Raw genomic sequence first — 14806 nt, forward strand, 5'->3', positions numbered from 1 at the left:
TTGATCTGTTTAGCGTTTAGTGGGGAAGGAAAGAAAAAGAAAGGAAAGGAAAGGAAAGGACCCCCACTTTCTCTAATGCTAATGGGATAATTTCCATGTAATGTTTTTGTTTTTTTCCTTTTTTAAATAAAAAGAAAGAAAAAAAAAAAAAACAAGTGTATGTATTGGTCCCCGCGCTTAGTACGGTGCTAAAATTAATTTCTCTCTCTCTCTCTCTCTCTCTCGATTTTTCTGTCAAAAGTCATCGAAGTTAAAGGATCCCATGCATGATTATTACGTATACACCAATACTTACCTATTCTTCCCTTTCCAAGTCAAATTTTCTTTCTTGTTTAAAAAATTCTATCTTTGCTTCTTGTTGAGTTTTTTCTTATTCTATTTTCACCAAGGTACTCAGCTGGATATGGTCAATACCTTCCCTGATGTTAGTTTCTCTACTCTCCTCTCCGTCAATTATTAGTACAAAATTATCGTATTCGTACTCCTTTGCATACTGTCCAATAGACTGTCAACTTGTAAGACTTCTTTTATATATACAGTGTTCAACTTCAAAAAGAAAAGAAATTATGCGATATCATTGCCAAGAGTCCAATTGCTCATCCAAAAAAAAAAAAAAAAAAAAAAAAAACTATAGAAGAATGTGAGAGTTGTCCATGTTCTAAAAAGATAGCCCTTGCTTAGTTTCATGGTCTGTCACGTACCCTTCTAGCTATGGCTCATCTTCCTGAATCACTCCACATTTGATTTTTCTCCATAACCCTTTCTCTCTTTATTTATGAGGTCGTTAGCTTAAAGATTCCCATTTCTCCAAACAATATATTAAATTCTACATTAATTTGCCCTCTCAACAAGTGCTTAAAAGTCCAATGGGCCTTATTATGATTTGTAGGCCTCGTCTCATCAGCGATCGTCCATTATTAATATTAAATCCCATGATATTTGGATATTGGGTGGTTGTGTGTAGCTATTCAGTTGAGTTGAATGTGAAAGTTCTGAGAGAGGGAGAGAGAGAAGGAGAGGAGTACAACTTGTTTGTCAATTTGTCAGATTTGTATATATATAGTCCGTTTAGTTGGTTTTTGTAATCATAAATCCTAGGTGGTAGCCCTACTGCTCTTTACTCTTTGTAGCAGCATAATCCACCTGCTATATGTTTTGCTTTTCCAAATAATTTAAGAAAAGAAAAAAAGAAAGAATTGTCTCATCAATGAATGAATGAATGAATGAAGAGCTCTCCCACTGAGAAAGAGAGAAAGAATTTTATAGGCACGCAAGTAAAAGCTTTTCCAATGGTATGACCCTTCTTGTTTCAGAGTTTCAGTTAGAGAGAATTCGCTGATTGACCCTTCTTTGAAAAAGTCCATTCGTTCTTTTCCAAACAAAAGGTAGAAAAAAAGAAAGACCGTCTTTGATGGGCTGGAAAAAGAGAATTAGCAGCTTTTCAGCAACCCAGTCAGCTGCCAGAACCAGGGCCAGCCAGCCACCATTCTCCATTAATTTCCTTTCTTATTATTCTATTCTTTTTTTAAAATTAATTACTATGTAAAGAAACAAATTAACAAATAACAGCAACAGAAGACAGAAGGCATGGGTATTGAGAAAGAGAAAAATAAAAATAGAGAAATGAGAGCAAGCCCCAAGCACAGTCGTTGCAGGGAGGGTGGGAGGCACATGCTTATGCAAGGAATGTCCTACAAAACCCACGTCCCCTCTGGCTGCCTTTTCTATTTCTTGGGTTGTGGGGAAACACCATCATGCATGCCAAAGTTGTTCTTGTTTTTATTTCTTTATAATTACCACCCTAATTACTGATCTCTCTTAATTAATTATTCTCTTAAATTCTTAATTTCATTGACAGGTAACGTCATTATGCCTTGCCACTCCTCTATTTCTCCACTCCCAATTCCTAATTTTAACTAGCAATTACTTATTCACATAATTTCATTATAATATACTAAAATCCTTAATTTTTTTTAATTAATGTACACGATCAACATTTTGTTTGATTAGGTCTATAGTATTAATTTTAAAGCTATAACAGTTGTTTGATTCAATTGTCAACTGTAATTATATTATATAGTATAATTTTAAAATTAATTAATAATCGTAATTCGATAGTTATGTCAATTACAGAAAAATATTCTTACTGAATATACGTGTAGATGCATCAGAAATAATATTTGGAAAGTGGTGAGACGCGTGGAATCTTTCAAGATAAAGGGGCAAAAAAAAAAAAAAAAAAAAAAAAAAAAAGGAATGAAACGAGAATCGGTTTTTAGCTGTCTGATTTCTCATTTCTCACAAATACAAAATAATAATGTCGTTGTAAGTTAGCTGTCCTAAAATTTAAAAAAGAAAAAAGAAATAGAAAAGGGCTTCCTAATCCCAGTTAGGGCTAAAAAGGACCTTTTATGAGATATTGTAAAAAGAGAGAGCCTTTATGGTCATTTTCTACTTGGAACATGCCCTAAAGTTGTTAGCTGGATGACCCTTTTTCTTTTCTTTTTCCCATTACAAAACAGGTACAACATATATTTCGTCTTAATAAAGTCAAAAAAATATTAGCCTTCGACCACCCTAAGAATATATATATTCTAATTAAATAATAATAATTATTATTTAAGATAACTGACTGACTGACCACCATCTTTTCTTTTTTTTTTTTTTTTTTTTTTTGCCCTTTCTCTCTTTCTTTCTTTTTTTTTTTTTTTTTCTTTCTTTCTGTCTCTCTCTCCTGCAGCTATTTCATCTCCACAAGCTTCCAAACAAAGAGAATTAATGGAAAGTGAGATTTGCAAAGTTTATTCTCCTTGTTGTCCTCGGATATATTTACGATGAAAAACCAAATAATTAAAACCCTTATCTGGTTAATGGGTGTGTCTGATTCTATTTCTCTCTCTATTGATTCCATATTACCACATGCTTATGGCTCCAACTACTACTACAGATCTCTTTTTCCAATATAACTCCCTCTTTCCATCTCTTTCAATCCATGGCTCTCTTTGAGATCAACAATCATCATCTTCGCTTTTGGCGGTTTGGGTTTCTGGGTTCTAGGATATGACCATGGTTCCTGCTCAAAGCCTCTCTAAGCAGCAGCAGCAACAACTTCATCTTTTCTACGGCGGTTATGGTGGTTTTGGCGGCGGCGGTGGCTATAATACGGAGAGTTTCGGTCTTATGAGTCGATTAGAAGGTTATGACTATTGTATTAGTGAAGCTTGCTTAGGATCTGATCTAGTGGCTAATCCCATGGCAGAAGATGAATCGAGAACTAACAGTCTTAATGAAGGTGCTGGCTCCAGCTCTAAAGATAATAACAACACCACTACTGATAATAATAATATTCAAGACGATAGAGATGAAGGTTGGCTTCAATTGAGTATAGGCGGCCACAGTATAAGCCACGAAAGCAAGCAAGATCATCAAGTGGATTCAACGGCTAGAAGAGGAGGATTGATTGAACTTGATCTATTACCAGGTAGCAGTTCAAACCAAGCAAGACCATTAAGCGCTCCTATCTTTCATGTTCCTGCAGAGTTTAGAATTCCTTCAAGGCCTGCAATTATGTCTAATTCTTCATTCTTTCAACACCAACACCAACATCAACAAGGAAGTAGCTCAACTACTTATCCTCACCATCAAGAGATTAACTGGGCATTTAGGCACATGCCTCATATTGCTTCTTCTTCTCCTTCTCCTAATTCTCAGTCGTCTTCTTCTTCTCTGATCGTGCCAATGGGAGGTTCCTATTTTTCGCGTCCTTTTCAAGTCTATAGTGGAATAGATGTTGCTGGACCAAGCTCTGACTTTAGAGTTATTGATCCTCCACGGAGACCTCATTCTGGCATTTGGTTTGTTCTACAGGCATCTCAAAATCAGTAAGCGCAAGAAAAGGAAGCTAATCCATTCTTCGTATTTTCTTTCTTTCTTGTTTTTTCTTTTGAAAAAAAAAAATCTCTGCAAATTTCCTGTCGTTTTTGATTGGTTGGCGTGTAAATGCAGAGCACAAGAACCGTTCTTGCCTCAAATATCCAAGAGCTACCTGAGAATCAAGTAATGAGCTTTTATCTTCCCTTCTCTTCTTTTCTTTTCTTTTCTTTTTTTTTTTTCTTTATTAATTATATATTCATTTATCTAAAATGTCTAGGGATGGAAGGATGACAGTTCGATTGTTAATGAAGTATCTGGTTAACAAGCTGAGACTGGATAGCGAATCAGAGGTATTTATACCCAGAACTGCATTTCCTTTTCTATTCCAATGCATAAACGAGTAGTATATATGTATGCATGGTGCTATAATTTTTGCTTCAACCATTTTTGCGCATTTTTCACTGAGGAAAAAACCAAAAGAGCGAAATTAAACTAAAACCTAAATATTTAATTTAATTACTCGAATACAGAAATATATAGTTGGTGTTAGAGAAATGACAGAAACAGCAGAACTAAATGCGTTTTTCTAGTGGCATTTATTTTGTCTGATAATATCAATTTTTAGGTAGCAAGTATATTTCTCTTAGGTATATGCCCATCTTCTCCTTTTATATCATTAGCCTTTCAGGCCATAATTTAATTCTTGTAAAGATGGTCTTAGAAGCTGAATGTTTGTCTAATCAAGGTAATCTGTCTTCTAAATTAGTCATAAACTTGATGTTTAGTTAGTTATAAATGTTTATATTGACGAGATTAACAAAAGGATGTAGCCTGTAGGGTTCTTAATTAGAAGAAGATAATATAGAAAACTACTTACCACCCTCTTTTCCATCACCCACAAAAATAAATACAATAAGAATAGCCTTTCGTTCTCGGGACAATGGATTTACTGTTTCAGACCAAACAACATTCATGAAAGTAACGTTTCGATACATTAAAAATTTTAAAATTTAAGCACTCATGTACATAAAAAGTTAACTCAATCAATTCATTTGCAAACCCATGCGCAGAAACCTAAGCCACAGGAGGCTTTGGTCGATTATCTCTGGGTCATAAGTTACGAGAATTAAAACTGTAACAGCCAAGCTAGCTAGTAATTTGTTTCCACTTTGAATGTAAACATATAAAAACGACAATGAAAATGGGGTTTCGTTTCTGTTTCAATTGAGGAAGCCGCGTGATCTGATTCTGACATATTTTAGCACATTTGTCATTAGTTTTTCTATAAGTCTGAATTTTCCTTCCTCGTGGAGCAAGCCACGTTCTACTCCAGGAATTTTCCTTGTAGAAAAAAACTAAGTCTAAGCTGTAATCGATTGTTACATTAGGTATATACTTTTCATATTGAAACACTTCAATTTATCATTCTACTAAGATACCAATTAAATAAATAAAAAAAAAAAAAAAGAAAAACTTGTCTAGACGGGTTTTCTTTCCCGCGATGAACAGGGAGAAATATAGCTGTTTCACAAAAAAATATTTTTTATTGGTTTGGTCCAAATATAGTCATATGTAGAACATATCTAACTAAGTCATTCTCACAAAAATAATCATTAAATACTACATTTTTTTTAATCTTTTTAAGATAAGAAATCTATCGTGTTACATATATTTACTTTTTTTTTTTTTTTTAAAGTATATTAAGCTTACAAAAATATAATGTTATCTATACTAGTTTTACTATTAAGCATGAGATCCTACTGAACCTTGATTTTTTTATATATAAATACATATAATTAGTATTATTTTGAACCTAATTCCTTTTCTTTTGTATATGTATAATTCCTCATGCATTTTCTGTGGTGCAATCATAATGCACGTTTAGATTTTTAATTAATAATTAAAGTATCCAATTAATTGTTTAAATTGGTATTTTGATCACAATTATTATTTATTAATAGAGACAAAAAATATTTGTTTTATATGCTGATAATATGTGCAATAAATAAAGATTCACATAATTTAAAGAGCAGTGCTTCTCATGCACACTTCATCATTCAATATGCCACTCTATTTTTAGTAATTATTACCGTAAATTATAACTAAAGTTTCTTTTTTAATATATAATAATTGAGCATTATAAACCTACAAAACCTAATTCATGCATATTATGGAGTATAAGGTTACTCACGTGTTGCTCTAAAGCAATCAAGGTTTCTGCATGCCCAAGACACAATTGAAATGATTTCGTTACCCTTAAACAACCCTTATGCTCTTTGATTAATCTTTAATTATTATGTGTTTTAGAAAAGAGGAGGAGGAAATCAAACCCAAAAGCATTCTTTTTGTTTCTTCTTCTGATATGAACATGCATCTAGAGCAGGGAAGAACGTAAATTAAGTTTCGGACAGCTTCGTATCGAATATGAATTTGTTGGGCATATATATAGTATCATTCTCTTACAAATTGGTTGATCTAGAACTATACATTTATTGCTCGTCGTGTACAGCTATAGCAATGCTTAAGGATGTTTTTAGGGCAACAAACAAAAAGAGAGAGAGGATAATATATCCAGAAACATCAACAACGACGGAAAAAAAAAAAACAATTAAGACATAGTTTGTCGTTTGAAAAGGATTAAGCAGCTAATAAAACCTAGTTTTTAGTTGAATTAATTTTGGATTAGTTGATATAAGATTGATGAATTTGTATGTGAAATTGTTCTCTTCGTTACCTACAAAATTAAAATAAAATACTAATTATTATGGCTTGACTTCGTTGATGAAGATCGATGACACGATCAAAACATTCCATTTTGTTAATTTTGGTTAAGTAATTAACTAATTAAAAATGTTGTTAATTAGGTCAACCCTTATGAGATGAATGGAGGATGCCTTAATTTATTTTTTATATTAATAATATGAAATATATATCTTTTTCTTGCACTTCATGGCATGGCATGAAGTAAGGAGAGAAAAAGACAATTAAGTATATGTAACAACCAAATAATTACTCTTGAGTTGATAAATTAAAACTAAAAACAACACATACGACTAATCTAATCATATATTAAATATTAGAAAAGCAGTGAGTCATCGAGCCACGTGGATAGGATAAAAATTATATATTGTTAATATCAAATTCTTGTTTGCTTTTATAAACAGAAGGAATGTTAATTATCAATATATTAATTAATTAATTAAGGTTGCCTTAATTATTATTATCATTATAGGTCAACTGACAGGATTGATTTGACCAAATGTAGTGATTTTTATTGGATCCACCGGCCAGGAAGACTCTTAGTTAAATAGCTAATTGATAACTTGTTACATAAAAACTTTGTTCTAGGAAAGTAAGCTATATATAAATAATTAAGTGGGTGTGAAACATGAAAGGTCATGTAGTATTTACATTTTAGAGAAGATGATAATTATTTTTCTTAATTATATTTTACTTTTTTTAGTGAATGAATAATTATACATCCTTAAATAAATACATGATGATTCTGACTTTTACTAAACTGGTTTCATACTAAGGAAATATCGTTTTTTTTCTTAAAAAAAAAGAATTTGTAATGATTATTATTTTCAAAGCATGATAAAGAATTTCTTGTACGAAGATATGAAAAATAGGATGTCTAAATTAAGATTTATTGCTGGTGGGAAGGTTCCCTTTCTTTCTTTGCATTGACTTTAAAAAAAAAAAAAAAAAGTTAACCCATTAAAAATGTACTTAAGAACTATAATATATATAAAACAAGAAAATGATTAATAATATAGGGAGAAGAAATGATATCGTAGGGCCTGAAAAATCACACGTGGACAGTGTCATAATCAAAGAGCTCTTGTTGTGCATGCGTTATCTCTCCCTTTCGTCACGCTTTCGCTTCTTTAAGCTCAGCTTTCCGACAGCTAATTTTGTAATTTTACAGGGTTTTTTCTTTTTCCTTATTTTTTACCACTCTCTGTCTCTCTATCCTTTATATATATATATATATATATATATATATATATATATATATATATATATATATATATATATGGCGGAGGAAAGGATCGATCGTTCTTAAAAAGACCCATCAATGGCAACCCTAGCTATATGTGTATATATAAGTGGAAGTGGTGCGCTTTGATGGATTATAAAAGACCCCATCACTGTCAATATCATATCATCATCTCTCTTTGAAATTTAAAAAAAAAAAAAAAAAAACCCACCACTCACTCATTTATATATTTTACGTTGTAGGAAAGCAATGCATGAGGGGATAGGGATAGGATAAAATCCACAACAGAATCATTCCAAGTTGTTGAATTTATCAATATTTTCTAAATTTTAAATTAAATTCTATGTAGTTGGTGGCTCATATGCATGCATATTTCTTATTTATTTATTTTTTTTTTCTTTATTAAAATAACTAAAACCAAACCAAACAAGCAAAAAAAAAAAAAAAAAAATTAATATTTCACCTTCTTAATTAATTAGGTTTCATTTTTTTTTTATTCTAATCAAATGGAAGGATGGGAAAGATAACGTGAAGGAGACGTGCATGACATGAGATTGATGTATGCATATAATATTTTATTTACATACATACATACACATAATATATACATATATCCATAATGTAGAGAGAATCTTATTATTAATTAAAAGTAAAATTTCTTATATGAGAGAAAATCGAAATTTACTTTTTGGATCCATTATAGGATGATTGAATTTTTTAATGTTACTGTTGAGATTATAAAAATCTTAAGGTATGAAAATAAAAGATTTAATAGTCTACGAGGTGATGATTTTGGCTTAGGAGCAAAGTCTGGGTGGGTCCCGTAATGATTATAGTCGGGCAGTTTTTAAAGATCGTGGAAGGAGCGGGCAGCCTTTAAACGGTGTATAGCCATGGCTGACCGCTGACCCAAGCATTTTCGCTTCTTAGAGGTTCGAATAATTATGTAAAAATCTTAATTAATATCAATAAGAAATCGCAACTTTGGAGTAAAAAGAAAAAGTTGAGACAGACAAATTTTATGGGTGAAGTAAACGTTACAAAGCTATGGCCTCAGCTACACGTAAGCTTATGACAAAGCATGACTTCAAATTAATTAAATTTTTAATTAATATAATATTTTCATCGATTGCTTGTGTTTAATTTTATATGAATTATTTGCTTCTTTTTTTGTTAGATAAATTATAAAATTTATGAATAATTTCGTTGCTTCCAAGTGAAATTTTGGTAGCAAAAATTAACTTACAAGTAGTTTTAAATTTCTCTGACCATGACTTGAATAATTAAGTATTTAGTTTATAAATAAAGTTTAGAATTTAATTAATTGAATAATACTAAGTTTAACGAAATTAATTATTTGATCACGTACGCTTAAAATCTGCATGACATGATCATTTAATTAGCTTTGAATCCACACTATGATGTTCATCTAATGTATGGAGCATGATAATGACTACATATACAAGTTGGGGTTTGGCAGATTGGTTTCACATGGGTAGATCTACACACATAAGTGCATGATGAGATATCTCTTTCGCACGGTTTGAGTTTTGAGTTTTAGATATGAAAATTACTTCCATATAAACTATGTAGTAGCCGAATTGAACATGATCAGAATAGACTTTCGGACACCGATAATTATAGAAACCTGATAATAAAGGAAAATGTGGAAGGAATTTGATCTAACTCGTTGATATTTTTTTTGGATTTAAAGAAATTGTGATGATGATAGTGCAAATATGGGTAAATGTCTAATGGAAAGAAATATTGATTGTTAAAATGGTCAAAAAAAGCAGGTAGAGATAACATGTAGAGGGCAACAGCTTCTACCTTTCTTGACGTTACAGCATGTAAGAGATAACATATGGAGCCCAAGAGATGCGTTCACTTTGCTTCCAGACTCCTCAACCGCTGATCATGTCATGGTCCTCCACTATGCTAGGACTCCTCATCATCATCAAAAGTAATAACAAATATATATATATATATATATATATATATATATTTTATATATATTCAAATTTCCCATAATTTATTTGCCTCTCATCACATCGATCTGTATTATTTTTAATTTATGAAAACCCTTTTCTTTTCTTTTCTTTTCTGTCTTCTTATGGGCTCTGTTATTTTTACATTTCCTTTCTTATTCACTTCTCTAATTGGAGAAAATTGTTTGGAGTGCCCCAAAACGACGATGTATATGGTTTTGGGGTAAAATAACATAACCCAACATGTATCCAAGCTTTTATGCCAGCTTGATATTTAACTATGAATTAATTGTTTTTATTAACTACGCCAAACTTCATTATAATATACCTTCTCTTTTTCCCTATATATATATATATTAGTTAAATTAGTTCGGACACTAGCTAACTATATACGCACTTAATTCACAATTAATACTACATCCGTTCCATAATACTTGTCACATCTAAGAAAATAGTTTGTTTCAAAATACTTGTCACATTTGTGATTTTTAAGAGTCATAAATATTTTTTTTTCATGTTTACCCTTTATATATGGTCAATAATTATTACTTCAATTTAATAACTTTTTAAAAAAATTAGTATTAAATTAGGAGTAATATATTCAATTTACTCAATAATTTATTATAACTTATAAAAATTTAATGATTTTCTGAAATGACATGAAATTTCAAACCTGACAAGTATCATGTATAATATTTTTACGAACAATTAATGAGTGTGGGTTTTGCTACGTCTAAGGTTATCATGGGACTCTCAAAGGAATGATTTGTAAAAGAAAATTAATTCATATGATATGATTGGTTATAAATTGAAATGTGGAAAAGGAAGCTAATGGACCTATTTCATTCTTATGATTCAACTTAGAGAGACAAACTGTGTCACGCTATAGCCAAGACATGATCGACTCAGATCATGGATCGTAAGTTATGATAAGAAAATAAGCTTATTGTCCCTGTCTGTTTCTCTTCTTTTTGCCTTTGCTCAGGTTTTGATTTCAAAAGATGGCATGATTAATGAAGATGTAATTCATAGAATTAAAGCATTAAAGATGTTATTTGATTGGTACATGGGATCAACTGGACCAAGGTCGAGGTTAACCCACTCAAAAGAAATAAGAAAGCGTCTGTCCACTGTCTTTAGCCCGAGTTTGTACAATGGACCTTGCAAAATTCAAGTCCATCGTTTTGTTTTGTATTGCGCTCGACTGCGTCTCATTATTGTTATGGAAGCAACATCAAAGCCAAAGAAAATGCAGATAAAGGATTAAAAGGCATGCCCTCCCTATTACATCTAACCTAATTATTTATGTAAATATAATTAACAACAAAAGGCAATAGAAAAGCTAATTACTTTGCTGCAAAAAACAAACCAATCAAAATTTATTTCACAGAGAACAGCTCAACTCTTTTCAGAAGATCAAGAAATAAGCAACTTCAACGTTAGAATGGATGCCGCAATGTAATAAAGCTGGAATACATCAAAAGTACTTACCAGGTGAATGCTAGATTCATATTGCAAATAAAAATTATAAAACTTGAACTTGCCAACAGAATAGCTGTGAGCATGTTCTTTTCTAACAAATCATCTAAAAAAGATTAAAAAAAAATTATCTAATTTTGAAGAAAAAAGAAAAAGAGGATTTATGTGAAAAAGATGCTGAATAAAGCTCTCTTTGTCCAGTTACAATGTGTACTCCAGGAAATGATGTCAGTATGTTAGCAACAAGCAGACCTATATTTGTTAAAGCTCTATTTATAACTTTCCCGCACTATAGATCCTATGAGGCATAATTCTTGACAGATCATAAACTGAACCATAATACTAGTGAAGAAAAAAACAATAATTAAGATTTACTATCAACTTGCGACTTAAGAGATAACTTGAAAGCGTTTAGAGTTTCATCACACAAGACACAAAGCATCACAGAAGCCAATTATTAGCCTCAATCATAAGAATGAAAATGGGAACAAACAACGATGACATTAAAACTTTCCGCAGTGAAGATTTGCTTCCATGCCTTAGACCAAATTAAGGAATAATTAAATCAATGTAACAGTAGACAAGTGATTTACATGGAACATAATATAGTACAAAAAACAATCAGTTCTCTCTGGACATAAATTGGAAAGTGTGTCACAGAAAGTTGAGCAGACAGCTGCTCGCAGAGAACATGGCGGATGTGGATGCAAATAACAATTACACATTTGACAAACACCTTCACTAATAGGATTTGATGTCAGTGTTTACCACTTTCAAACAGGGCAAGAAAGGGGTACAGCATCTATCCTATTATGTTATGACTGATATTTGTAAAGAATGAGGTAGAAAGACATAAAGAAAGATGAAGAAGGAGAGAGGTCAGAAGTAAGAAAAAATATGTGAATCAAAAACTTGAGCTATCTTAGATATTAAAGCTGCTCTAAAAAAATCAGTATATGAGCAGCACTAACAGCCAGTAGCAAAAGTCATGTGATTGATCGTACGCTCATGCTAGTTCTCGACTTGTCGACTTAAACTTTTATTTACACACAGCTGGCAGGAAAAGAACACCAGCAATACTAAGGATAATAAATTACAGATGTTTAGGAGACAAACTAAAGTCATAACTTAAACAGAAGTATTAATACAATAAAAAGAGAGTGATAACCAACCATTTCCTAAATACCAATACTTGTCGATCTTCGAATGAGAATATGATACAACAGGAAAACATTTTGATTGCAATTCAACACTAAATACATTGAGAATCACATAGAAAAAGGCAGACAACTGGAAAAATATAAACTTTACGAAGGAACATAATGATGAAGTTGTGCAACAGTGGCATATAAATGAAAAACATGTCATTTCAAGTTGTTAACTTTCTATCTTTGTCAACAAATTTTCTGTTAACATCAATCTTAACTAATCAGGCAATTGTTATACCTATCACCAACATCAAATGGCAGAACAAAATACCAAAGCTTAAAGCCTCGTAACAAAACTATGTTGCCTTTATTAGTTAGAAGGATCACAATTCATACAAGGCCAGTTTTTTTCTTCTTCCACTTCATGAGTAAAAAGTTACAGTTTTTATAACAAAATTAAAAATATGTAAAAAAACAAAAAAGAAAAGAAAAGAAAGAAAAGAACCTCAAGAAAACTCCTTGCGAAGCTTCTGAATTGCAGAATAGAGTTTCCGCCGAGAACCCACAGCATTTATTCCCATATCCTTAAGATCTTCCAAAGTTAGCAATGGCAGTACCTCATCATCAACTTCGTGCACCTCAAAAACCGGTGCGTATCGGCTCAAACCCAATTCAATCAGCCACGTCCTTACACCCTCACTGGTACTGCACTTTCGGTCCCTGGAATCAGAATCCGGGAGATTATCCATTTCCATTGTATCATTTTCCCTACTTTCCGAAACCCTAACCCGACCCGTACCCGTTTTCCGATGACCGTGCCACATATCGAGAGCGACGTTATCCATAGAATGGACCGGACTTTGTTCCTTTAGTGGACTATCTGAGTCCTGATCGAAATCCCTAAATCCTTCGTCTCCGTCGTCTCTACTATCTCCATCGGCTACCCCTTCTTCGACCTTCGATGTCCAATTCGATCTTACTCTCTTTGTCGTGGCTCTCTTCGCTTTCTTACGATGCCCGAACTCGAGATTTACTTCACCGTTTTGAGTGTTTCCTTCAGGTTCTTGGATTTCAAGGCTATCGTTGCCGTTAACGAGATTGGTTAAAGACCGGGCCTTGACAGATTTAGAGGAGTCTTTAGGCATGCGCCAGGCGTGCTTGGTGCGACGCATGTGCGATTCGTATGCGAGAGTAGCCGGTTGGTCGCCGATCTCACCGAGACGTACGCTGGGCCGGCGTTGCCGTTTCGGGGCCGGAGGTGGCGGACCAGCGTTCTCGGTTTCAGAAGGTATTATAACCGGCGCAATTGCTGTGGCTGATGAGGTGGCTATACTGGTGATTGGGACTTCCGGTGGCTGTAACTCGGCGGCCATCTACGGTGATAGGTGATAGAGGAGTATGCGCGAGTCTACCTGAAGTGTGCGCAGGATAAGGGATCGGATGGGGCAATCTGGTGGTTCTAAAGTGTGACGTGTATGAAGTTTGGACCGTTGGATGAGCCTCAAAGTTTGAGATGTCGGCTTTTTAATGAAAATCTGATGGCGGGGGTTGATACTTGATTCTTGATCGAACGCTCGGTGATGGTATCTAAAGGCCTCAACTTCAAAGCCCAGCAGAACTTGCAACTAACTCGAAGCTCATCCTCAATGATCCATTAAATATATTCTCAAAATCTTATCAAAATTGCCCGTCTAGCTCAGTCGGTAGAGCGCAAGGCTCTTAACCTTGTGGTCGTGGGTTCGAGCCCCACGGTGGGCGTAATTAAATATTTTTTGCATTTTTTTTGTCCGTTTTCATTTTCCCATTATTCAAAAGCAAACTTAATGTTTTTCGTCACAACTCATCAAAATAAATATAGAAAGTTGATTACAGGCATCAAAGTTCATTACACGCATTAAAATAAATACAGAAGCTATTCTACTAGTTGAACGACATTCTGAACAATAATTATCAGCTATGACTTAAAAATCAAGAAACAAAAACCAACAATGGAGCAAAATGTAAAAATTTCTAATCATATGTAATCAAGCATTCGAATATCTAGTTGTTGCCTTTTGATGATGCAACATTAATGCAGTAGTGTTTCGTCAATGGAAGATACGAGCTGGCCGGAGCTCGCTTGGCCTGAGCTCGCTTCTTGAAATTTTGTCGTAAATAACCCATGCTGCAACAAATTGATTTTCCAATTGTTAAAGAGAAAAAAAAAAAAAAAAAAGACAAGAATGGACAATATATATGGCATTGTCTAATCATCAACATAGAAATTTTGTATGAGTTGATTTATGTTAGGCCCCGGCAATAAAATTACGAGAATA

At 32.9% G+C, this 14806-nt stretch overlaps 2 protein-coding genes and 1 non-coding gene across 4 annotated transcripts; 2 read left to right on the top strand and 1 right to left on the bottom strand.

Annotated features, from left to right (window-relative positions):
- The first annotated feature begins 2718 nt into the window (after nucleotides 1–2718).
- On the top strand, nucleotides 2719–10169 carry LOC149498692 (RING finger protein). Of its 2 annotated transcripts, none has more exons than XM_089717566.1 (4): nucleotides 2719–3881; nucleotides 4006–4056; nucleotides 4151–4223; nucleotides 9670–10169. In XM_089717566.1, the coding sequence occupies exons 1-4, from the start codon at nucleotides 3061–3063 to the stop codon at nucleotides 9841–9843; spliced, it is 1119 nt and encodes a 372-aa protein (XP_089573692.1). In that variant the 5' UTR covers nucleotides 2719–3060; the 3' UTR covers nucleotides 9844–10169. The 2 variants fall into 2 exon arrangements, with proteins under 2 accessions (XP_089573692.1, XP_089573693.1); XM_089717567.1 differs by having other exon boundaries at nucleotides 2721–3881; nucleotides 9673–10169.
- A 2670-nt stretch (nucleotides 10170–12839) lies between these two features.
- Nucleotides 12840–14140, bottom strand: LOC105647318 (uncharacterized). Its single transcript, XM_012233347.4, has one exon. It carries the CDS (start codon nucleotides 13862–13864, stop codon nucleotides 12998–13000), a length of 867 nt encoding a protein of 288 aa, XP_012088737.1. The 5' UTR covers nucleotides 13865–14140; the 3' UTR covers nucleotides 12840–12997.
- A 36-nt stretch (nucleotides 14141–14176) lies between these two features.
- Nucleotides 14177–14249, top strand: TRNAK-CUU (transfer RNA lysine (anticodon CUU)). Its single transcript has one exon. It is a non-coding gene; the product is annotated as a tRNA-Lys (tRNA).
- Nucleotides 14250–14806: the final 557 nt, after the last annotated feature.

Source organism: Jatropha curcas, chromosome 2, assembly GCF_041381405.1.
Source record: "Jatropha curcas cultivar XTBG-Jc1 chromosome 2, XTBG_Jcur_1.0, whole genome shotgun sequence".
In the NCBI taxonomy this organism is placed as follows: Eukaryota; Viridiplantae; Streptophyta; class Magnoliopsida; order Malpighiales; family Euphorbiaceae; genus Jatropha; species Jatropha curcas.